The following is a 21,776-nucleotide window of genomic DNA, read 5'->3' on the forward strand; positions in this document are numbered from 1 at the left end:
CCGACGATCCAGGTCATCGAGTGGCTGATCTCGGCGAGGACTGCCTCGTGCAGCTGAGTCAGCGGCCAAGCCACTGAGGAACTGACAGGCCTTGCCCGGGAAGCTGTGTGGTTCTTCCCTCCATGGTCTGCGCTCCCCAGCAAGCTATGCTGGGCCTTCCTTTGCGTGCAGCGAAAGGCTCCCACCGGGCAGCCAAAACGGACAGATATGTTCCATGTCTCTGTTCCCATCACGCTTGCTATCATTGTCTCATTGGCCAAAGCGAGGCACGCGGCTAAGCCCAGAGTCGGGTGTGAACAAATTAGGGGCAATAACCACAACCATCTACCTCAGTGTGTTCAAGGAATTGAAAGAAAGAGGAAGAGTGGAGAGTGAAGGAGGGCGGGGGGGCGGGGGGTGCGGAAGTGAAGCTGGGGTAGGGGAGCCAGGACCCGCAGAACTTCCCGGAGCCCTGGAGGAGTTTGGTCTTTTCCCTAAAAGCAGGCGAGCCCTCTGTTTCCTGATTCTCTGTCGTGTGTATTTGGTCATCATAAATAAATCCCCCGAAGCCTGAACTGCCCTGGGTGAACTAGTAAAATGGATTTTCCAAGGCTGAGAAGCTGAGGACAGGATGTGGAGCGCCGTCTACCCCCCCACATCTCCGCCCGCAGCCCACGCTGCGGTAAATGCCTCATCCCATCTCACCTCTGGGCCTTTGCACCTGCTCCTCCCTCAGCTGGAAATGATCTTCTCACACCCCGAGTCGGGCCGGTGCCTGCCTCTCCAAGACTCGCTTCAGGTAACACCACCTCAAAGAAGCCCTCCTTGACTTCTCTAAGTCCCCAAGACCCAGTACACATCAAATGACACCATAAGGCCTAGGGAATAAGCCTGTCACTTAGTACAGTGGCCTGGTGGTTTCTAGGACCAAGTGTGTATGGGGCCCAGGCCTGCCTGTGGGGCACACGCCTGGGGGCACAATGCTTTACCAATGCTGGAGCCATCTTTTTATTTTTTTATTTTTATTTTTTTTAATTTTTTTTTTCAACGTTTATTTATTTTTGGGACAGAGAGAGACAGAGCATGAACGGGCGAGGGGCAGAGAGAGAGGGAGACACAGAATCGGAAACAGGCTCCAGGCTCTGAGCCATCAGCCCAGAGCCTGACGCGGGGCTCGAACTCACGGACCGTGAGATCGTGACCTGGCTGAAGTCGGACGCTTAACCGACTGCGCCACCCAGGCGCCCCGGAGCCATCTTTTTATGTGCGTGCCCCCCACTAGCCTGTCTTTCTTGAAGGAATACCCACAACCCCGGGGCCCGTACACAGAAGAGTCAGAAATACTTGAATGAATGATTCTGTCACCAAACAGGACTTTCCTCTAAAGCCCCGGTCAGCGTTATGAAAGTCTTGTCACAGCAGTTGAGGGGAAAGGTTCTCCAACGAGGCCAGCAGCTCTGGTGTCCTCCAGTTCCTCCAGGAAACCACCCTTCCAGAAGAGAGAAACCTCCCAGCTCTAGGACGATCCAAGGCAGGGCGGTGGGAAAGTAAAGGGAAGGGACCTCCTTGGGAGAAAAGTGCCACAGCACCATTTACTGTAACTGAGAAAGCACCGGCCGGCCATGGCCTCCATTGGAGCAGGCCTTCCCCGGGTGCTAGAACAGCGGGCCGGGGGCCCTGAGGGAGGTACTGATCACCCGAGCACTGATGCCCGGAAGCCAATTCATAGGTTGGCTCACTCACCACAGATTGGAGAAGCAGAGCCTGTGAACCAGGGGCTGAAAAGCGGGCCTCAAAAGCTCCAGGCCCCGCCCACCAGTGCTGACAGACTTTTCCAAACTAGCCTACTGTTCGTGGAGCCTGAGAGTGTAAATCACGCTGTCTCCCTTTTGCAGGGAGGAAACTTGAAGCCCGGGGAGATAAGCCTTTGACTCATCGGCCCCTTTCAGAAGTCACAGCCGCCCAGAGAGCTGACTACCCTTCCCAGCCTCCCTCGTGGCTATGGGCGGCCATGCTGACCAAGCTCTAGCCAATGAGACGTGAGGCGAAGTGATGTCTATGACTTTGGGGGTTTGCTCCCAAATGGCAGAGCTGCGGCCTCCTTTCTTGTTCTTCTCCTTCCGAGGCCTAGCGAGCCATCTTGGACGACACAGCCGAGGGCAGCACCTCAGAAAAATGGAGAAGCAACAACATGGAAAGAGCCTGGGCCCCTCATATCTGGGCGCACGGCCTGGGGCCACCCTATCAGCCCTGACCGGCTTACGCTGCACACACTGTTGATAAAACAGCCCGTCTCGCTGAGGCTACTATTACCTAAGCCCTTTGCTGCAGCCACTGAATCCGTATCCTCCTGACTCACCACATAGCCCAGGAGTGAGTTTCCTCAGGAAGCCCAGGACCACTGGGACTGCCCAACCCCAGGGGCTCTCATTGTCCCAGGACAACAGAGCTGTGACCTCCACCCCAGGGCCCAGCTGTTTTCTTGAAGTAAGAGCTGGGGAAGTTGCTGGGAGGAAGCTGCTAGATTGCCAAGGATAGGAAGAAAAATAAACACAGCTGATATTCCACCAGCATAGACACCAGCGCACCTGCACGACTTGTTAAAACGCTGAAATTCTTCCAGGCCAGCTGATAAGCAGCCCCGGCCCTGAGCCACCCCACCCCTGGAAGGGTCCCCTTCCCCGGCTATCCAGGCCCCAGGCCCAGAAGCTAAAGGGGCAACGCCCGGCCCGGAAAGGGGTCGCCAGGACCTCATCCTGACCCCTGGACGTCGATTCGGCAAGCCCTACTGCTTGTTAAATGGCTTGAACCTGACCCCTGGCCACCAGATGCCTGGTCTGAACTGACTGCGTGGAAATGAACCACCGAAGTCAGCACTGAGGGTGACGAGGGTGGCAGGAGATCTGAAAGCCGGACACTGGCCCCGAGTCCCCTCCTCCACCTCCCTGCGTCCCTCCCTGCCTCTCCTCCCCCAAACCAGAAACACTTGGCCCACCAAGGCCTGCCCTTGCCGATTCAGAATGTGCCACAGATATCACGCCCAGATATTATTGCACACTTTTATTTACAGAAAACACAGATAAAGCATTTCAATGTTCATTTAGCAAACTGATCCACTCTTTTTTGTTTTTTCTTTTTGGCACAAAGAAATATCACTGATGGACCCCAAGATCAATCGGAAACCCCTAAGATTTATCAGCCATCACTGGTCCAGGGGCAGCCACGAGACTCAGACAGACAGACAGACAGCATCGCCACAGACTGGAAAATAATAAACAAGGTCCACATTCACCTCACAGTAAAAACCTGCTCACCGACAGGCAAGGGCGGGCAGGAGGGGGCAGTTTCTCTGCTCCCAGGGGGGCAGCGGGCACTGGGGGCAGGCAGCAGGGTGGGGAGGGATTAGACACCATTCATAAATTAGAGAGAGGTGGCCTTTTTTGTTTTTAACCTCTTACCTTGTGGAAGTAAGACAGTGCAAAAAATACCATACCCGGACCACTCGTCCGTTGGAGAAGCTTCTGAAGTTCTGTGGTTTGGGGCACGTATCTCTCCTCGTGGGCGCCCGTGTGTGTGTGTGTGTGTGTGTGTGTGTGTGCGCGCGCGCGCGCACGCGCTCATGTGAATGTATGAGTGTCGTGCTTGTAAACATTGTCACCATCCACGCAGAGACCCAGCATCCGTGTGTCTGAATGGGGTGGGGTGGGGGCTCACCCCCCTTCACGTCCCCTCTGCCCCAGTGATTCCTGTCCAAGACATAGTGCAAATTTCAGAGACGAAAAGGGGGGCAGAAGGAAGTGGAGGGTGGGCAGGGGACAGGAAGGACACAAAGGCAGGGTGGGGGCGGGAGGGGGAAATAAGGCAACAGTTAGAAACGGTCCATTTTATCAAAACCGACGCCACGTGCCCCTCACCCCCACCCACGGCGCCCTCGTCACGAGAAAGGGCGGAAGTCCCGCTCCTCCACCAGACTGATGGAGGGGTTCTTGAGCTCCTCCTCCGACGTGGCCATCTTGTAGCCCAGCTGCGCCAGCACCCGCTGGCAGGCGTTCTGGGCAAAGGCCACGATGTCGTAGGAGAGGCGGAAGCGCCACTTCTCGGCCGTGGCCGCCGAGTTTCGCACGGTGCCGTATTTGTGCTTGCCCAAGGTGGGGTCGCCGCGCGTGTTGTTCTGGATCCAGCGGGCCACGTGGCTGTCCAGGGGGATCCCCAGGAAGCCGTAGATCTCCTCGGTCTTCTTCATGGGGTTCCTGGCCAGGTCCTCGTAGCGCACCAACATGTACTTGCCCTTGAGCCACGCGGGCCGCGTGAGGCCGGTGGACACGGAGTTGGAGAAGTCCTCGCACACCGTGGTCAGCTGCGTCACGTCCAGGTTGTAGGGCTTTCTCCCGGTGCCGTACCAGAGGCGCCAGAGCCGGTACGTGTCGCGGAAGGTCTCGCTGCGGGAGGCCAGAATGCCACGCGGGTCCCGGACCAGCTGGATGACCTTGAGGTTCAACCGGGGGTCCTCAACCAGGGCCCGAAGGTCGTTGACCTCGGGCACCCGCACGGTCTTGATGGCCACGTGGCTGCGCTCCCGACAGGCCTCGGCGGCCACCGTCAAGTTCAGCACGCCGCACTTGCGCACGCAGTCCCCCTCCTCCAGCACCAGGTCGGCGGAGCCCGGGGGGTCGCACACGGGGCGAGAGCACAGCACCCTGCTGGCCCCGCGGCGGAAGATCCTGTCGGTGGTGTGGTTGACGGGCGGCGGCTTGATGTAGTTCTCCAGGAAGTAGAGGTCACAGTCATAGAGGCTTCTCAGGAGGTCGCGGCTGGCGCCCAGCATGACCCGCCGGTCCGCGGGGCTCTTGCCCTGGGTGAAGCGGGGGATGAGCGTGTTCTGCACGTGGTAGAGGGGCTCGAACAGGTAGAAGACGTCCAGGTGCTGGTTGAAGAGCTGGCCCACGAAGGAGGAGCCGCTGCGCGTGGTGGCCAGAATGAGGATGTGGGTCTTGCGGGAGAGGTTGTAGGCGAAGGTGGGGCCCTCCTCGCACAGCCGCTCGGCTAGCCCTGCCTCTGCCAGCCCCGGGCAGGTGTGGAAGGACTTGGCGGTGAAGGTGCGGATGGCCGTGTACTGGATGGCGATTGAGGCCAGGGCAAGGAGGAGGACAGCCTTCCAGGAACATTGCATGGCTGGGCACCTTCATGGGGCTGCGTCTCCACCATGCGGGGTCTGCGGGCAAAGGTGGGCAGCCCTCAGGAAGCAGCCAGGCGTGGGTGCCTCGCTCGGCGCCCTTAGAAGGGCTGGCCTCCGGGGGGGCCCTGGCACCTACCTGATTCCCTCTGCCCCGTGCTCACACACACACCTAAGGGCTGAGCAGCTTCCAGGCTAGACTTTCCAAACTCTGGGGACTCCTGGGAGTTTCTGGGCACTGAACAAACGGACTCCCCACACCCCCGGGGTTTAACCTACAGAATGCTGCAGGGGACTCCCGCCGGGACCCTTGAGTTCCTTAGTGGGGCTCCGCGGTACAAGAAGCTGACTTCCCTGGCTCACACACTCAGGAGCCCACCAGTCCCTGCCTCCAGCCATTCCCACTGCCTGTCACCCCTGCCAGCACCTCCTGGGCCCGCCTGCATCTTCCACCCCCCGTGAGCAGGCACCTGGTCCCCCCACGTGGGCATCTTTCCTCCAGCCCCTGCCCACCCCTAGGAGGAAAAAGAGGCATGTCAGAGGCTTCCTCCTGTGTCTAAGGGACCCCTGTTCGCCCTACGTATCCACTCACCTGTGCCCCCTGGGCCCAGGAAAGGGGGACAAATGTGTCAAGCCCACCTCCCCAACTTAGGGATGTAGGTGACCGGTTTACTCTAGCTGAGGACTCCTGGGATCCCCCAGGTTAGGAGAGCCAACTGGCCCAGAACAGGACAGTTCCAGGGCTGCTGAATAGCATCCCTTACCCAGGCCCCAGCACACTCCAGGTTTGTTTCTGGCCACAGGGGCAAGGGAGGGGTCCGGGCAGAGGGCAGATGACCCCCACTGACAGCAGGGTGAACCGGCTCTTCCGGGCCCCCCATCCCAGCCAATCCTCAAGGGCCTCCACCATTAGGCTCTCAGCCCTTCTGTCCACAGGGGGAGCTCAGAGGCCCCACTGTGACCCAGCAATGGCCCCAGAGAACCAGGCAGGACAGAGAGGAGAGGAAGGGGTGGAACAGAAGGGACACCTGAAGGAATGAGAAAGTGGGTGGGGTGGGGACAGGAGAGCAGGGAAAATGAAGGGTGTGTCACAGGTCTGGAGCGAGGTGCCAGCCTGAGCATCTGGAAGTCCCCCCCACCCCCCCCGAAGAGAGGCTGGCTCAGCTCCCAGGCCCTGGGGGAGGGCTGCGGCTGCTCCAAGAGCGAATGCAGGGAGGGCTCCACCACTCACCAAAGAGGGGCTGCTCCGAGCTAGGGAGTCCACAGCTGCCGGGGCTCCTGGCCTAGCCGGCGGTCCCAGCCTGTGCAGATGCCCTGTGGCCAGCAGACTGCAGAGAGAGAGAGAGGTAGGGGAGGGGTTCTGGGGGGGGGGGGGGTTGATCTGTCAGCACCGCCCTTCCCACCCCTTCTGTCCTGTGTCCTGTGCCCCCACAGACTACCTTCCAAGGCCATGGGACAAGGGCCCTGGCTGCTCTCCCAGATCACTGACTCAGGCCTCCAAATATCCTAGAGCCATCTTTTATCTCCTAGATCTGGCCCTGAATCCTGGGCCCTCCACCCACCTCCCCACCCACTAACCATCCTCTCCTAGCAAGTCACTGTCCCTCACACCACGACCCGATGGGCAGGCCTCCATCACCAGCTGACCAAGAGCTGGTGCCCCACATGGGGAACCACCCCAGGGAGGACCCCCAAACTCATCACCCAAGGCAGCTGCAAAGAAATCCACTGGCCACAAATACCCCGAGGCCTAGCTAGCTCTGTTCAGCTCTGGTGGCCAGACTGACCCACCAGACAGATGCCCGGCACCCGAGAATGGAACGGCGACAGAGTCAAAGCTGTCCCAGAGAATTAGGCCAGAGCACAGCCCCGGCTGGTTCTGCATTTTATTTATTTATTTTTTTTTAACTTATTTTCTGAAGGAGAGAGAGAGAGAGAGAGAGAGAGAGAGACAGAGCATGAGCGGGGGAGGAGCAGAGAGAGAGAGGGAGACACAGAATCTGAAGCAGGCTCCAGGCTCTGAGCTGTCAGCACAGAGCCCGACGTGGGGCTCGAACTCACGGACCGTGAGATCACGACCTGAGCCGAAGTCGGACGCTTCACCGACGGAGCCACCCAGGCGCCCCTGATTCTGCATTTTATTTTATTTTTATTTATTTTTTTTTTTAATTTTTTTTTCAACGTTTATTTATTTTTGGGACAGAGAGAGACACAGCATGAACGGGGGAAGGGCAGAGAGAGAGGGAGACACAGAATCGGAAACAGGCTCCGGGCTCTGAGCCATCAGCCCAGAGCCTGATGCGGGGCTCGAACTCACGGACCGCGAGATCGTGACCTGGCTGAAGTCGGACACTTAACCGACTGCGCCACCCAGGCGCCCCTGATTCTGCGTTTTAAATCGACAGAACCACCTGACCCTTCAAAGTCTGACTCGTTCAGTGACTCCCCAAGAGAGGTTTAGAGAAGTCAACAGGGCCGCCGGGGGGCTCACCTCAGACCTCCCGGTGGAAATGGCAGCTCTGTCTAGACAGCCCAGATGCCGAGGCCCGCACGGAAGGGACAGCCGGGGAGGGATGTTCTTCTTGCAGCCACAGCGGAGAGGGGAGCGGCTACCTACAACTCAAAGCAGAAGTGGACCAGGGAGCATCCCTGACCTTGACGCTGCTCGCGGATTCTAAGTTAAAACGTCAACACCGTGGCGAGCGTTGTTTCGGTTAGCATCTTCGGAGTACTTCCTAAGTGTTAAGCCTTTGACCTGCATCCGCGCGTTTATTCCTCACAGGAACTTCACGTGGAAGCCAGTTCTCAGCTCCGTTTCACACTGGAGAAGGCTGAGGCACAGAGAGGCGGAGTCACCCCCCTGAGCTCGCGTGCCTGGCTTAACGCACATCTAGCAGGTTCCCAAAGCCCTCGCTCTTTCCCTCTGAGGAGATTTGACCTTGTTCCTCCAGCTTACGCGCACTTGGCCTTCAACCATGCATTCGATTAATGTCCCCAGCCCACTTGTGAATCGGCAAGAGAGAGACGGGGCATAAGAAGGGTACAGATGATCCGTAAGACTTACAGCATGTTCCTTCCCTTCGCTGTCTGGTCTTGATCTACTGGCTCGTGGCTGAGGGGGTGAACTTGTGCCTTGTGAATATTCTGCCCACATCCCGCTATTTGGCATGACTCCTTTGGGGGAGGGGTTCGCGGATCATCAAGTCCCAAACCTGCCGTGCTGCCTGGCTCGGCCAACTCTGAACACCATTGCGGTTCCTTACAGCCCCCTTTGGGAGGGCAGGGTCTTCACTGCCATTGTTTAGATGGAGAAACTCAGGCTCAAAGACTAAGCAAATGGGCATGGGCAAACAAGGAGTAGCAGAGACTCGAATCCCCCTGTCAGACTCTTAAGCCAGTGCTTTGAACCCTTTACCATCAGATTAGCGGAGTAGAAACAGACCTAAAGAGTCTGGGTGCCTCAGGGAGGGGCACAGAAGCTGGGCTGAGGTGACGGTGGGCCATCTGAGGCTCTGGGGGTACTTACTTAGTACGTACAGGGAATAGTACTGCGTCACCAGGTGGCAGTAAATAGGAGAACACAGTGTAGATTCTTGCGAACCCCCAATGTGATCAGAGAAAAACCACACCCCTGACCACACCCCATCCCCCCCCCCCCCCCCCCGCCTCAATGCTGACTCCATCAACAGGGTTGGGTGAGGTGCCCAGCAGAACCGCCTCTCTGCGTTAAATTAGATCCTCCTACAAAATGCAGGCCCACCCTGCCTAAGTGCCCCAAGACAAATGCCTTTAAAGAACAGGTAGGGAATACCGTTAAGAACAGTGCTCGTAATATCTTCTTAATGTCTTTTTTAAACTTATTTTTGAGAAAGAGAGTGTGTGCAAGCAGGGGAGGGGCAGAGAGAGGGGGGACAGGGAGAGAGGGGGACAGAGGATCTGAAGCAGGCTCCGTGCTGACAGCAGCGAGCCCGATGCGGGCCCCGAACTCACACATGGTGAGATCGTGACCTGAGCCAAAGTCAGAGGCTTAACCAACTGAGCCGCCCAGGCGCCCCTGCTCGGCACGAGTTTTAAGTTATTTAAGGGTCTGCGGTTGCAATGCCATTGCATGCGGTGGCACTCCCTTTGCTCTTAACCCGTGGAGGTCTGCCCAGATATCCAGCATGACCCGGGCTCTGTTCTAGGAATCACGGAGGGGAGAAAGTGTGAAGGCACGCACTTCCTGGGCATTCACGATGTTTATTCCAGGCAAATGCTCCTCGCGCCTTCACGCCAACGCTGTGTGGTCGACGTTGCCGTATCCCCCATTTTACAGATCAGGAAGCGGGGGGCTCTGCAAGGTTAAGTAACTTTCCCAAGCTTACACTCCGAGTAAGGAGCAAAGCCAGGATTCTAGCCCAGGCACTACTCCCTGGAGCCCACGCTCGAATCCTCCTCCCTGACCCATGACATTAAACCCCTGGGGTCCCCACCGAGACAGGAAACAGACGTCTTGAAGAGATTTCACTTAACTCTAAGATTCTGGCGCCAGAAGGAGAGGTCACCCATAGAGGGGACCATTTAAGTTTCTCCCCCCAACAACTTCCCCCCCACTCCACCCCAGAGAAACTTAAGGCCAGGATTAGCAACTGTTGCCTTGGCTAATGAATCACAAGTAACTGAAGCATCCCGACGCTACAAATCCCTAAGAAAGGGGGATTCAGTGTCGCAGGTATAGCACCAACAAGGGGAATGCGTTCAAAGTCCCAGCCCCAGGCCATTCCCCTGTCTCCCAGGAGGGCAAAGCTAGGGCATGGGAACAGGAAGATGAAGAAAGTCAGACCCTCCTAGAAAGGCCCCTGCTCTCCGGCCAGCCTGGCAGAACTGGGCTCAGGGCTGGCCAAGCTTCCTTGGTATGCTGGAGGCATCTGCCCTGGAAACCAGAGGCCCCAGGGCCAGGTCCCACTGTTCCCAGGGGAGCCCTGGCCACTGCAAGGAACTCTCCAACGCCCTTGTCCTCCAAGCCAGACTGTGAGCCCCACGGCCCCTCCCTGGGCTTGGAGCAGGGCCTTCCTCCACCCCTGGTTAGTCGCAATCCAGACAAACCCTAGACACAGGAGCCCAGAGTCTGTCACCTCTGTTGGAAGGCAGGGGAGTTGATGAACTCCCAGCAGGAAGTTCAGATTTCAACGTCAGCCGCCGTCAGATTAGGGCACAGATAAGGGCACACGGTGGAAGTGAAAAACGCGTCTACATCAGAGAACTGTAATCCAGAGCTCAGAGCTCAAGCCACGGAATCACACCCGTCTGGATTATCACGTAGCAGGTGTGTGGACCGGGATTCACTAGCTTTTTCTGGGCCTCAGTGTCCCTACCCATAAAGTGGGCATAGCCATAGTAGTGAGTGTAAGAATCCAAGCATCGAGTCAATGCCAGGCATAGAATAACGACCTCATGCTTGGGACACGGGCTCTGGCATGAGCCCCATTGGAGGCCAGGTTTCTTAATCTCTCTGGGCCTCTGTTTTCTCCCCCAAAGAATGGGGACAATTGTAACAAGGCTGCTGTCAGGACTAATTGGTTAACACAGTGCCTGGCATAAAGTAAGCCCTCAATAAATAACGATACTCGTATCGTGAAATGTCTTGTTTGCTTTTTGTCTCAGCTGAGCACCTCAGAACAGATCTCACGGACTCTGAGAGTGAGGTAGACACTCTCCCTGACTGCGGTGTCCGGACCTCTGCCAGGCAGGCCTCTGCCCACGTGGCCCCTTCTTTCCTCCTCGCCTGCCCAGCCTGAGAACTTTCTGCCGCGGAGCCGCCGCAGTGGCTTGCCTGCTGCCCTCTAGTGGCCACATCCTGTAGTGCAGCCTCTTAGCGCCGCATCCTTGCTGTGTGTGTTCAGAACTCCTGGCCGGCTGATGCAGCTTTATGGGAGGATTCAGCCCGCGGGAGGTGATGTTGCAGGGTGCAGTGAGGTGCGATGATGACACCCCCACCTGAGCTGTGGCCTCTGCTCTGTGCATCCTCTCTTCCTCACCCTCACCCCAAGAGACAAGCAGCAACAAGCGGCCTCACCTCATCCAGAGGGCCTCTCCTCATGCCTCTCTGGCAGGGGAAGGAACGCTGAACTTAATATCACAGGCGGGAACGGCCTCTGCTTTCCCTGGTTGGGAGACCTTGGACTTATCCCCTGGCCTCTCTGTGCCTCGATTCTTCCACAGATCCAGCGACTCTAAGGGCCTCCCAGCTCTGATCCTAGGAAGGCCTGGCGCTCCATTTTCAGAGTCAGGGCCACCCTGGCTGCAGGCAGAGGGATGCTCCTTTGGGAGCCGGAAAGCCCCAGTCATCTTCCAAGAGGATATCGGCGCTGGCAGCTGGGCCCCATCCCCCTCAGCTTGGTCCACGGCAGCCCCAGCGGGGCTAAGAGCCAAGGGGCTCTGCGCTCTGGTGAGTTCGCCCCCGGCCTCCTGCTCTGTGAAATCCCATGCAACCCAGAGCTGTGGCATTTGCCTCTTCTGGGCCACAGGCCCCTTGGAGAGACACAGTCCCTCTTTCCAGAAAGATTCCTTCGTATCCACAATTTTACACACACAAGCAGAAGGCTCCAGGACCCCCTAAAGCCCACCCATGGGCCCCTTAGAGGCTTCACCCCCTCTATGAGCAGCATTCTCCCCTGCCCCAGGATCTTCTTCCCAGCTGACCATACCAGAGAAGCCTCCACAGATATGTATATACTGATGTGGGGCTATCACCCAAGATAAAGAAGCTAGAGCCAGAAAACACATGTGCTATAGTATATACTACAGCTTGTTTGTAAAAAGGGGATGGGGGGGGGAGTGTATTTATACACATGCATATACAACCACCGAAAGAACTCTCACTGAACTGGTAAACTGTAGATGCCCCTGCCGGAGGGACTAGGAGAGGAAGGAGGGAGGAAGGCAGTTCACGCTGAGCCTCTCAGTTCCATCTGAGTTTATTAACTTTCTGGGCTAGGGCAAAGCCACGCCAGGCAAGACCTGGAGGGGTGGGACACTGAAGTCAGCACTGGTAACTCCCGGCACCTTCTGTTCTGCCCCCAGGGCACTGCCTGCCAGCTCCCCCCCTCCCCCACTTCCAAGGCAGCGGGGTCAAAGTCACTACCTTTTGGCTCTGTCTGTTCAAGCAGGCCGCTAAGGGGAGCAGTCAGCTGGTGCTGCTGAGACAGGGCAGGCGCTGAAAAAGAGGGAGACCTCCAGGGGGACCCGGGGCTGCGGGGAGCAACCGAAGCCTGAGTTGGGGAAAGGACTCCCCTCCCAGCTTTTTCTTCCCCAAAACAGTTTGCAAAGCTCCGAGGAGATCGGGAGAGCAAAGAATAAAGATCCTGAACATCGTATTTCTGACCAGCCCCGGGAGCCAGGATGGAGGGGCCCAAGGCTCTGAGGCCCCAGGAACTGGAGCAAGGGGCTGGGGGGAACTGGACAGGGAGGGAGGAGTTGGCACGCAGACCTCTGGGAGAGCCTGCAGAAAGGAAGTGCTTAATCCCTGGGTCTGCGGTAGCCAGCGCTGACCCACCATCGATGTTTGTTTAGTTAAGACGAAAACATATAAAAGAGCAAGGTTGGTTTTTTTTTTTTTCTTCCTTAAAAGAGTGAGGTGATGAAACGAGCAAGTGGAAAAACAAGGGTACAAACGAACGTCTGAAAGAACCAGAAGCCAGATTAGCATACAAGAGCCAAGACACTTCTGGGCCGGCATGGGGATCAGGGCTACCCGGCAGCCAATGGGAAAAGGGAAATATTTCATTTCATGTTTCATAGGAGCCATGAGATGAAAATGAAAACATCTGCTCAAGAGATGCCTGACTACTCCTGACATTGACTCTCCTAGAGAACCCTGAGCATAGCCTGCCATTCCCAAGACCTCGTACCTGCTAAGCCTGAGGACGAGTTTCTTGGGGCTGCGTTCTAGAACATCCTTCAAGGTGAGCAGCATGCCAGCCCATAATTCAGCCAGGGCAGCCTCCCAGGGGGAGGAGAATCTCCCAGAATCAGCCCCTGTGGTCTGGGTCAGCCCAAGGGAGATCGGAGGCTCTTCTCTTTGCGGTCAGGCCTCCTCGAGTTGAAACACCGGGAGGCAATGGACCTTCTCCCCAGAATCTGCACCAACACAGACAGGGTGTCTGTACACAGTCCATAGAGTCCCTGGGCCCCATAGCTATCCACAGACCCCACAGGCAGAACGCGTGCATTGTCAGGCACCTTGACAATGTCAAGTTCTTGCAGCCAAGGTTCCAGAGAGTGAGTGCCCACCAACTGTTCACCCTCAGCAGAGACACTCAGTTGCCTTTTATGAGCTCTCGTATCTCCGGAGCAGGTCACTCCAATGTCCGTACATAATGACACGGGGGGACACCCATCAGTGTCTCAAGCCTCCTCGAAAAGTTACCCACAGGGGCGCCTGGGTGGCTCAGTGGGTTAAGCGCCCGCCTCCTGATTTCGGCTCAGGTCATGAGCTCACGGTTCGAGATCGAGCCCCGTGTCGGGCTCTATGCCGATAGCACAACCTGCTTGGGATTCTCTCTCTCTCTCCCTTTCTCTCTCTCTCTCTCTCTCTCTCTCCCGCCCCCCCCCCCCCGCTCATGCTCTCTCTCTCTCTCATAATAAATAAACTTAAAAAGAAAAAATAGCTATGAGAACCTGAGCAAGACACTTAACCTCTCTAGACCTCAGTTGTCCTCATCTACGAAATGGGAAAGACGGTCGCAGAACCTTCCAAATAGTCGGGTTGTGAGACAGCACGTCGATAAATACCCAGAGCCTAGCACAGCCCGGGCACAGAGCAACTACTCACTCCACTCGCTAAGTAAGAACCGTGAGTGTGATGTGCGGGGACGACTCAAACCTACGGGCCGGCTGTAATGGCCTGACAAATGTGGAAAGAAGTCGGAACAGATGCCACAGCCTCCTCCCCTGACGCTCCCACGGCCTGTGTGGTGGAAGACACTTGCTGTGGGGGCTGCAGAGACTGCCTCCCGGTCCTCCTGTGGGCCCGGCGGGTTGGCGGGGTCCTGGCCCGTCCTGAGGAAAGTTTTCTCCGGCGGTGGGGAGAGTGACTGACCTCCTGGCACAAGGCTCCAGTGTGCCCAGCGCCTCACGGGGGAAGGATGAGTCAGAAGGGCCTGGTTCCCTCAGGCCAGTCCTACCACAGCCCGGCCTGTGGTAGGCGGACCCTTCTGCCCCGACATTGGGCGGAAAGGCCCCGGTTTCCTGTCCCCCCCCCACCCCTCCCCAACAGCCACAGGCAGAGAAGGAACAGTACCGAGGCCCCACCCCCTGGACACCGGGCTCTGGCCCATCCCCCCAGCTTCAAGGACGGGAAACGTCCAGCAGAGGCTAAAGCACCAGCTGCTGCTGCTGGAGGGGCTGGCAGGGGGCGCCACCCGTCCCCAGATCCGGGAGTCTCCAGCCTGGACCCCGGCTGGCCCCTGAGGATGAGGGCTGGGCATGGGACAGGCTCCCCTGAGCCTCTGACACAGGATGGAGGGGCCGCAGGAGCAGACACCCAGAGGTGACCCCAGCCCTGGCTCACATCAAGTGGGTGCTACAAGCCATCCTTCCCACGTGAGGAGCAGCGAGGCACAGGCAAGTGAGGGCGTTCATCTAGGTGTGCGAAGCTGGTCTGTGCTGGGGTCAGGGTTCGAGCTCAGCTCTGAGGACCCTTACCACAAAACAGAAGGCCCCAGGCCTCGCCCGAGAGTAAGAGCATCACCCAGTACCTGGAGACTAGAGGGCAGGGGCAGGGAGTGCTGGGGCCAAGGTGGCCCCCAGGGACCCAGGCATTCACCCTGACCCAGACAGGGGCTCATCCAACACCTACTGACCATCTCTAAGGATCAGGTCCCTGGGGTGTCAGCTGGAGGGATGGGGCTGCCTATGGCCTTGCCTGCCTGATCCCCAAGCACAGCAAACAGGTCTGTGCCATCTCGCCACTTCCTGGCGGGGGGGGGCGGGGCGGCTCTCCCTCCCCAGACGAATAACGAAAGGACGATTATCAGGAAGACTGGAAGAGATGATGGGTGTGGACATGCCTGGTGCAGTGTGGCACCTGAGAGAGAGCAGGTGCCACAGACACTCTGGCTAGGCAAGCAGAGGGAGGTGTGAGTGTGTCCTGGGCCCCAAAGCTCAGGACTCTCCAAATCCCGTGCAGCCAAGAGGACACCAAAGGCTGTCTTTATTACTACCTGGCCTGAGATGGTCTGGAATGGAACTTAGGGTTTGGGCTCCAGACCAGGATAAGGTCTCCCTGCTCCCAGAACAGAACTCCCTAATCCCAGAACTCACTACCCGCCCACAGTTGGTTACATGGACGCCCCGCCCTCCCCGACCGAAGAAGGGCCCCGCCCCCTTCTCATCCACGTCTCCTGCATGAGAAGTGTTAGGGAGAGCCACCCACTGGGAACGTGAAATCGGATGAGTGTCTCTGCCCCCACATCGACAGGGGCCTCGACAAGACACAATGGCTGCTCGCTGAGGGTCTACCGTTATGTTATGAGCCTTTCATGCACCACTTTATCTGACCCTCTCCCCAAGCTTGGGAGTCAGGACTACAGCCGGATCCATATCACCGTGACAGACAGAGGCTCACAGAGGTTGAGTGACTTGCTCCTACAGCTCAGAAGCGGCAGGATGGGGAACTGGATTCAGCCTTCAGGGCGCATTGTGTGTGAGGTCCTCACCTCTCCCAGGTTCTCCCTGAGGGCTTCCCCTCCTGCCCTCTCTGACCTCCTAAAACCCTGTCTGAACCAACCCACTTAGCTCTCCTGACCCTAGACTCACGCCAACACGGCAGAAGGCGAAACCCAGACCTTGGGCCATGGACAGGTTTACGCTCCCTGAGCCCCAGGTACCCGGGGAGGGGAGCCCACACCCACCTCCCAGGGCAGGTGAGGGGCTTAAATGAGATCCTAGTATTGTGCCTGGTTCCAGGCAATCACTCGATTAACGATACCTTCAGAACGTTGCCTTCAGACTTGTCTGCCTCCCTCGTCCGCCTGCAGAATCCCCGAGGGAGAGCCCCAGGCCCTCTGTCAATCCCCACCCTCGGTGCCCAGCCGGGGGCCCACAGCACGTGGCAAGGACTTGATCGGGCACTGAACAAGCCAGCCGCTGGCCCCCCGCAGAGACCCGGAGAAGGAGAGAGCTGTGCCCCGTTCCCCATCCCAGAGCAGGAGATGAGCTCTCCCTCCAATTCCCAGCTCACAGCCTTCCAGCTCTAATCAAGGAGCAAACACAAAGAGGGAATCTCTAAACATTTAGAAAACGCGGGAACTCTGTGCCCCACGTGGCACCATGGGGATTTATAAAGAACAAATCATGCCTGACAAACTTGATGGAATTACAAGACCGGTAGATGAAGGAAATGCAGGCAGGGTAATATATCTTGATTTTTAGCAAAGCATTTGATACAGCGCCGCGAGTAATCTTACAAAATTAATTCAAACGGACTTGGCCCTAAGCACTTGTCACGGGGCCGAAAGCAGGAGGGGGCAGGTCCCAAGGGTCCTGAGTGGAGGAGGCGACCCCAGGGGGAAGGGGCGGAGGGATGGGGTCTGGGAGTGGGGGCAGGGCTGCCCAGACCCAGCACTGGGTCAGATCTTATCTGACATCTTCATTAATGATCCTGAGAGAGGGAGTAAACAGTCCGTTAATGAAATTTGCAGAGGATATTAAATTGGAAGGTGTTGTGAACACCAATGAGGACAGCAAAGTGGTCCAGAGAGACCTGGGTGGCGGGGGGGGGGGGGGGGGGGGAGGGGGGGGAGAACCTTGGCAGGAAACTGTGATTTTGGCGGGGCCTGGGGGCAGGGTGCTGGACCTGTGGGCTGGGCAGCATCTGGGGCTACCTGGAGAGCCAGGGAAGAGGGGAAGGCACCCCCGGGGCTGGTGTGGAGCTGGCAGTGATGAGATATGAGAGGGAGTGCCTTTAGGGAGCTTGGAGCTGAAGCCCACCTTACAGGAGGGAAGGAGGGGCTGTCTGCAGGCCAGGGAGAAGAGGGTCATGGGAGGCAACGGAGAGAAGGGCTGGCTGGTGAGGGAGACGCTGGCTGAGCCATCCCCGGTGCCCAAAATGTCCCCGAGGCGCCGCTCTGACACTGCCGAGGCCGAGGCCGGTGCTGCAGGGTAAGGACAGACCCCTCTCCCAGCCAGCTGGGCAGTAACACATCAGCTGATGGCTCAGGCTGGAGCCCCTAGCTGTCCAGATTTGGAGGGTGTGCTGGGAGCACTTCACCAATAGAAGATCTAACCTGGGGGCAGGAAGAGGAGGGCAGGGTCCGTTATCTTTCTGGAGAGTTCCCGATCCCTCTTTCGTCAGGAGGGAGAGGCCCCTCCAGGATCTGGAAAAGTTGCCCCACCCCAATCTCTTCTCACAGTCCTCGGAGCCTGGACCTGTCCTGTCCCTCTCCCTCTGGCCCAATCCCAAGGAGGCTGAGGCAGAAAGCTGCCCATCCATCTGGACTTGGAGGATTTGTTCCCACAAGGCTCCTAGACAGGTGGGGTTTGAACAGGAGCCAGGGCTCCCTAGCACGGGGACGGGCCCTCAGCAATCTAAATAAATGCTTTGTGGGAGGAAGAAATGGATGGCTGGTTCCCAGCTGGGGCGGCTGGGGGAGGCTCTTCCAAAGCAAGAGGCCAGCCCTACCAGATGTCAAGATCACCTGCACAGAGGATAGACCCAGGTGACCACACAGGGGGTGCTCCTTCCGACCCCCAGAATTAATAATAAGGACACTTCCTGAACAGTTCCACTGGTTCCATTGCAAGTGCATTCCCCGTATTAACATATTTGACCTTCACGGCAACCCTGCTGATAGGTGCCCTTTTCTCCCCATTTCACAGAGGACGAAACAGAGGCACAGCGATGAGCCTTGGCACTGAGTCAGGAGGCCCAAGGGAGAAGGAGCAGTCGGCCAAGAGCCTCCTGATGGGAGGACGGCAGGGGGTGGGGAGAGGCAGCCCCTCCTGTAGGGACCCTAGAGCCTGGCCCAGCCTCTCCCCACCCCCATCAAAGGGAGTTGGCCCAACTCCTGCCACACTTGTGGAGCCCGATTTTACTATATGTTTCCCTTCTCCCCCACCACCGCCGCCGCGCTACACCGAGTCCTCAGAACAAGTCTGTTTCCATGGAAACCATACAGTGACTCAGGGCTTCGGGACCTTCTCTGAACCAGATTATGAATATCAAATGCTCCCTCCCCGCACCAATGCAGAGTGAGTTAGAAAAGTAAAGAGAGAGCCACGGTGGGCAAGGGAAGGAGACAGAGGCGTGGGCAAGGGGAACTCGGGGGGGGGGGGTGCAAGTCTGTTCCCCCACCCCCCCACCCCCGCCCATGAGAGCCTGGCTCCTGGGCCCCTCTGCAGACTCAGTGGAGCACAGATGTATACCTCTGTGCGTCTGCAGCCAGCACACATGCAGCCCCTACATCAGCAGCATGAGCACCACCCTTTCTCCGGAACTAGGATCCTGTGGGTGGGGGCAGGGAGGTAAGGGGGATCTGCATCGTCCCTACTCGGGCCCTGAATATGGCAGAGGGGGCTGAGAGGCCAGGAAGGAGGAAAGCTGTCTGCAAGAGGAGCTCGACTTCCAACGCCGAGGAGGAAACCTCTGGCCAAAAGCATTGTAATGTTTAGCAAAGAGGGAAATTTGGATTTTAGGGGGGGAAATGTGTTTCTGCTTTAAGATGAGGAGGCCGTGTTAAGTATATGTGCCCGGGGCGGCGGCGGCGGGGAGGGGGTGGGGGGGGGCACATGACTATTATTTTTCAAAGGCCCCAGCAGGGCTGGGGTGATCATTAGCAGAAACTTCCTCTCAAAAGCCCCCCACCCTGGCCTGGCTTAGGGCAGCTCACCTGTCCTAATGGAGACAGTATCCGGGAAATCAAAGTTTACAGAGCAGGCTCCTGGCCTCCCACAGGGGGCTGAGACCCAAAGGCAAATCCGCCCCCTCCTTTCCCCAGCAGCTCCCTGAAGACCCAGGAGGGAGGGGGAAGAGAACAGGTTGGAGGCTTGATACCTCCCTGGTGAATCCAATGTGTGAGTCATGACGGTGAGAACACTTGGAAAAAGAAACAGGGTCATGGTGATGCCTTTGAGCGTCCCCGCTTGCTGAGGACTGGAGCCTGGGAACCGCCTGCCCAGGTAAGGTCTCTGCCTAAGGCAGCTGGCCCCATCAATCGTCAATCGTCAATCGTCAATCGTCAATCGTCAATCGAAAGGGGTTGAGAAAGCCCTGAAGGCGGATACCTGGGACCTTAGTCCCCACCTGCTTGCCTCTCAATACCTACACTTTCCTTTGGCTTGCCAAAGCAACTACTTTCCCAACCAGAGTGCCTGCTCCCCTGCCCCTAATCCTAGGTCCCTTCTCTGCCCTCTGCCCTACGAGCCATCCAAAAGATGCCAGGCTCAAGTCTGTCCTGCTTAGGAGCAGTGTTTAAGTCCATCGGTGGGAAACGTGCACCAGAGGTGAGGTACCTAATCCTGGGAAACGGCAGGCTTGGGATGGGGGGAGGGGGCACCCTGTGGCATGGCAAATCAGGCCAAGGTGCCACCCTAGGATGATCCTCAGGTCTTACATTTTAACCCCTAGCTTCCCAGCCAGGGCCACTCTCGGCTGTTAACTGTGAAAACAAGCATTGGGTTCCTGGAGCCTGGGAGAGGCTGTGCCCGGGGTCCTACCCAGAGAAGAGCGAGAGGGTGGTTCTGCCTTCCCATGGGGGCGGGGGGTGGGGGCGGGTAGGGCTCTGCACCATCCGGCGGCCGGGGCCCTACGGGGACCCGGCTCATCACAGGGTGATCGGTGCGGGTTCGGAGCCAAGCCGGGGAGTGGGGGGGGGGGGGGGGGCGCAGGAAGCAGGGGGCACCCCCCTGCCTCTGGATGCAGCTCTGGTTTGGAAAGTTGGTGCAGGCGTGGGACCTCGGGGTCTCGAGGCGTCTCAGCAGCCCGGAGCCGGGCAGGTTGTGGGACGGTAAACCCGGGGCAGCCCCCGAGTGCGCTCCGCAGCCGCGGGGAGCTGGGCGCCTCGGGGCCGCCGCGCGTCTCAAGTTTGCTGCCCTCCCCGAATGGGGGCGGGGAGGGCTGGGGTGGTCGCGGCGCTCGCCCGCCGCCGGCCCGGGGAGCCCTTCCTGCGCCCAACGCGCTGCCGTCCTTCCCGCCGCTCCCACCCCCCCCGCCCCCGGCCCGCACCGCCGGTAGCGACTGTCCTCGAGCGGAGGGGCGTCTCCCACCGCGCCCGCGCCCCTCCCGCTGCTGCGGCGAGGGTCCGCTCCCGCCCGCCCGGGGCCCGCCGCGCCCGGCCGATACCTGGTGGGGGGGCGCACCGGGAGCCGCTGCAGCGCCCAGCGCCGGCTCCATTCTCGGGTCTGGAGTCAGGCTCGCCGGGGGCCGGCGGGCGGCGGCGGCGGCGGCATCGGCGGCGGCATCCTCCGCCTTCCGCGCCCTCCTCCTCGGCCTCCCTCCTCCCTCCTCTTCCACCGCCTCCGCGCGCCCCTCACGGGCCCCTCTGCATGGCCTGGGGGCGCGAGCCCGGGGCGGCCCGGCCAGCGCAGAGCGTTCTCCCGGGCAGGGGCGCGGGACCGGGGACGGGGTCGCGAGGGCCCGAGGGGCGCCGGGCCAGGGGCCGGGACCCAGCGCGCCGCAGCCCCGGGCGCCGGAGGAGAGCAGCAGCCGCAGGCGCCGGAGCCTCGCGGAGCGCCCGCCCGCCCGCCTCTCGAGCCGAGCCGGGAGCAGCGGCGGCGGCGGCGGCTATAGCGCCGAGCGAGCGGCGGGCGCTGCGGTCCGGGCTCCACCCCCCCGAAGCCGCCCGCCCCTCGGCGGCCGCCCGCCCCCTTCTCCTCCCCACCCCGCCAGCGCGCGCCCTCCCGCTCCCCGCGCCGCCCCGCGCTGCCCCAGCCTCCCGCGCCCCGGACGCCCCCTCCGCCGGCCGGCTCGCGTGCCAGCCCCCACCCACTCCCCTGGAGGGAGCCACACCCACACCCCGGGGTTGAGGGGGTCAGCGAGGGCGCAGACTGCCCACTGGCACCTCTTCCCATACCCTCCCGGCCCTCCCACCGAGGGCGCGCTCATCGAGGGCCTTCGTCCGGGGTGCCGCCCGCCCCCCCAAGAAGTCCGCCGGAGCCGCCTGGCCCCGAGCCCACATGTCCTCTACCCCTTCCCCGGCCAGCGCAAAGGAGGGACTCCAGAACCCGGAACGGGAGCCAACCACCTTTAGGGGCCAGTACCCCCAACACACCCCTAGCCCGTTGCCCCCCATCTTTACTTCTCAGATGTGGAAACGATCATTTGCCCTGTTCCAGTTGTGCCTCTTGGGCAGGGGGAGGGCACCCCTAGGTGGATTTGCTGGGGACCGTCTCCAGGCCAGTCCCACCCCCTTCCCACCAGCCTACCACTGGCACTCCTAGGTGGCAACGTGCAGCCACTGCCGCCCATCGGGAGGGGAGATCTGCCCTCACGGCCAGAGCCGCAGGCCAAGCACCTCAGTCGTTCTTTGCACAAATATTGACGGAGCATCTCCCGCAAGCCAGGCCTACATGGGCACCAGGGACTCACTGGTGACAAGACAAACGGACCCCTGGCCTCTCCGAGTGGAATGGAGCAGCACGGTAAGCA

General features: G+C 59.2%; 1 protein-coding gene across 6 annotated transcripts; it reads right to left on the reverse strand.

Annotated features, from left to right (window-relative positions):
• Window positions 1-3,024: 3,024 nt before the first annotated feature.
• Window positions 3,025-20,903, reverse strand: CHST1 (carbohydrate sulfotransferase 1). 6 transcript variants are annotated; one of them, XM_023239794.2, is made up of 4 exons: window positions 20,472-20,903; window positions 7,644-7,765; window positions 6,384-6,480; window positions 3,025-5,191 (listed from the first exon to the last, which is right to left on the reverse strand). In XM_023239794.2, exon 4 carries the CDS (start codon window positions 5,147-5,149, stop codon window positions 3,914-3,916), a length of 1,236 nt encoding a protein of 411 aa, XP_023095562.2. In that variant the 5' UTR covers window positions 5,150-5,191; window positions 6,384-6,480; window positions 7,644-7,765; window positions 20,472-20,903; the 3' UTR covers window positions 3,025-3,913. The 6 variants fall into 6 exon arrangements, with proteins under 6 accessions (XP_023095562.2, XP_023095563.2, XP_023095560.2 ...); XM_023239795.2 differs by having other exon boundaries at window positions 7,644-7,771; XM_023239792.2 differs by having other exon boundaries at window positions 7,644-7,983.
• Window positions 20,904-21,776: the final 873 nt, after the last annotated feature.

This window comes from Felis catus, chromosome D1, assembly GCF_018350175.1.
Source record: "Felis catus isolate Fca126 chromosome D1, F.catus_Fca126_mat1.0, whole genome shotgun sequence".
In the NCBI taxonomy this organism is placed as follows: Eukaryota; Metazoa; Chordata; class Mammalia; order Carnivora; family Felidae; genus Felis; species Felis catus.

What these genes read in the sequence shown, in the direction of transcription:
- CHST1 (XM_023239796.2), bottom strand. Translation starts at nt 5,149, where the DNA reads ATGCAATGTTCCTGGAAGGCTGTCCTCCTCCTTGCCCTGGCCTCAATC.